The 2,426-nt window shown below is 43.2% G+C and overlaps 1 protein-coding gene across 1 annotated transcript; it reads right to left on the bottom strand.

Moving 5' to 3' along the window:
• Positions 1-546: 546 nt before the first annotated feature.
• On the bottom strand, positions 547-2,214 carry LOC131031536 (phospholipase A1-Igamma1, chloroplastic). Its single transcript, XM_057962674.2, has one exon. The coding sequence runs from the start codon at positions 2,080-2,082 to the stop codon at positions 601-603; it is 1,482 nt and encodes a 493-aa protein (XP_057818657.2). The 5' UTR covers positions 2,083-2,214; the 3' UTR covers positions 547-600.
• Between the last annotated feature and the right edge of the window lie 212 nt (positions 2,215-2,426).

Raw genomic sequence — 2,426 nt, 5'->3', positions numbered from 1 at the left:
GGTTTCTAGCGTGAGACAGGTTTTTGGCTGAAACCTCACAATATTTGTTGTTATTGTGTCTAGATGTGCAATGGGTAAAATCTTGTCATTTACATTTCAATTGTATTACTATCAATATAGCTATAAAGGTTATCTATTGTCCGATCATGTTAATATGCTTAGATTTGTATAGAGAAACTTGTATAAATTTAATGTACAAATGGTTCTTTTTAAACACCATCTATTTCAATGGTCAAATGATCAACTAGTCAACAACAATTTTACATCTCATCCACCATGAAAATGGTAAGTATTTGTTGTATTTTTATGAGCCAAAATTTATCTATAAATATTAAACTTGATGATATTTAAGAAAACCTTATGCAAATAATATTTTAACCTTTTCTAAGATAAATATCACATTAATTCTTAACATCTTCAATACCATTTTCTTCCATTTGAAAGTTTAATAATTGTTATGTTTAATTTATTTCATTTTTTAACTTCAATTCTACATTTATAATTATAATCTCAACTCATAAAGCTTACCCAAAAAAAAAATCCTATTAATTTAATAATTCAATTAACCTACATTATTTATGTGAAGTCACAAATATATAATTAGAGAAAGCAAGACGGGGACCTTTGTCGCTGGACCCATCGACCTTCGGAGTTTCTGACCATGCCCTTGTTGGGGTCTTGCCTCCAGCACGGAGGAATATTCAAGTGATCTTCTAAGAAGTCGGCTGCTTTGTTCACAAGAGCAGGATCCCGTCCACTGGCAAGGTGAAACCGCTCTTGGTGACTATGGTATCCGTCCAAGAGATGGAGATGCGCTTCTAAGTTGTGGAAGCAGGATGGGTCGCTTGTGGGTCGGAGGAAAGGAGATTTGGTGTGATCCAGCTGCAGCTCCACTCCTACGTGGGAGTAACTCCACGGCAGCCTCTCGATCCATTCTGTCACGAATTGAAAATATTCATTGAAGACAATTCCAGGAACTTTTGGAACTACGTCGTGGGCATTTACCACTCTCAGGATTTTCACCCCCAGCCGCTCCAGGCGCTCCTTGAAGTCGGAATTTCCCACCCGCGGGCCTGCGAAAGAGAAGACAGTGATGGGAATCTTCTCATTTCCATTCTCCTGATTGATTCCCATCTCTGCAATGTCGTAAGCGCTCAGCATCGCGAGTGCGCTGCCCAGGCTGTGGCCCGTGATCGTTATGCTCAACTGTTCTCCCTTGTACTTTTCGATTATTCTTCCAACCTCCGCGTGAATTTGGTCCTGGGCACTGGATTTGGCGAAGCGGCAATCTTTCTCGCTGGCGGTGTACAGGCTCAGAAACCCCGACTCCACTTTGACACGGGGATCAGGATGGTTGGAATGGAAACCCGCGGGTTTGAGGAAATCCATGAGATCTGCTACCCACTCCAGACGGGTCACGGTGCCTCTCCAAGAGATGACTATATCGCGCCGCCCAAGTCTCTTTATTTCTTGTTCGTCCTCCGCCACGGCCACGAAGCCCATCCAGTTGGCATGATTGCTCCACAATTTCTCCCCCGCCCGGGACTTTTTGAAGAAATTGGGGAGATTGATATTGGAGGTTGCGTAGAGATACTTTGTGATTTCGTATCCGGTGAGGGAAAGGCCGAGCTCTTGGAGCATGGTTCTGCGATTGTACTTGCAGCTGCCACAGTATTTGGAGAAGGGGTCGAAGTCAAAGGCGTCGTAGCAGGCCTGGGCAAGCTCTCCGTATTTTATGAGCTCGCTGCGGAGGAGATGGTCCATTGGCTCCAATAGGCCCTCCCAGTTGTTCGAACCCTGGACCTCTCTCCAGACATCGCTCAGCTTCCTTGCGCTCTTTCTCTTCGCGCTTATGTCCTTGACCTGTGGGTGGGGATGATGGTGGTCAGCGCTCCCGCTCTTTTCAGTGGATTCCTTCTCCCCAGAGGTCAGCACCTGTGTTGCACTTGGGGGTGATGCTCCATTTCTTTGTCTCTGTCTTTGTTTGTTATACTTGATTCTCATGTTCAGAGAAGGCACCTCCCACAAATTTCTGGTATTCTGGCTCGCAATTAATCCAGGTTTAATCCTCAAATTCATCATCACTTCAGCGGTTTCACAACAAAAACGTGGTTTGGTTTTAGGTAGCGGAAGAAGGCAGTCCAATGCCAAACCACAGTCGAGTTTTGACGAATGCAGAAAGGATGAATGCGCATTTATAGATCTCAGAATATGAGATAGAACAAGCAAGAAAATTGAAATTTCTAAATATGCGTCGTTTTTTTTTTACAAACAATACCTTGTGTGATTGAAACTAAACATGGAAGGTGTTGACTACCATCTTGTAGTCAAGTAATACAAAATTGCCACGAAATTTCGGAAAGCATACGCACCAACTTTATCCAAGGAACATTCTTCTAGAAAAAATGAGTAGGCTTTAATCACGT

The sequence above is a fragment of the Cryptomeria japonica genome, chromosome 10 (genome assembly GCF_030272615.1).
Source record: "Cryptomeria japonica chromosome 10, Sugi_1.0, whole genome shotgun sequence".
Classification (NCBI taxonomy): domain Eukaryota; kingdom Viridiplantae; phylum Streptophyta; class Pinopsida; order Cupressales; family Cupressaceae; genus Cryptomeria; species Cryptomeria japonica.
Note: the sequence above shows the minus strand (reverse complement) of the source record. Positions and strands in the feature narration are given on the sequence as shown.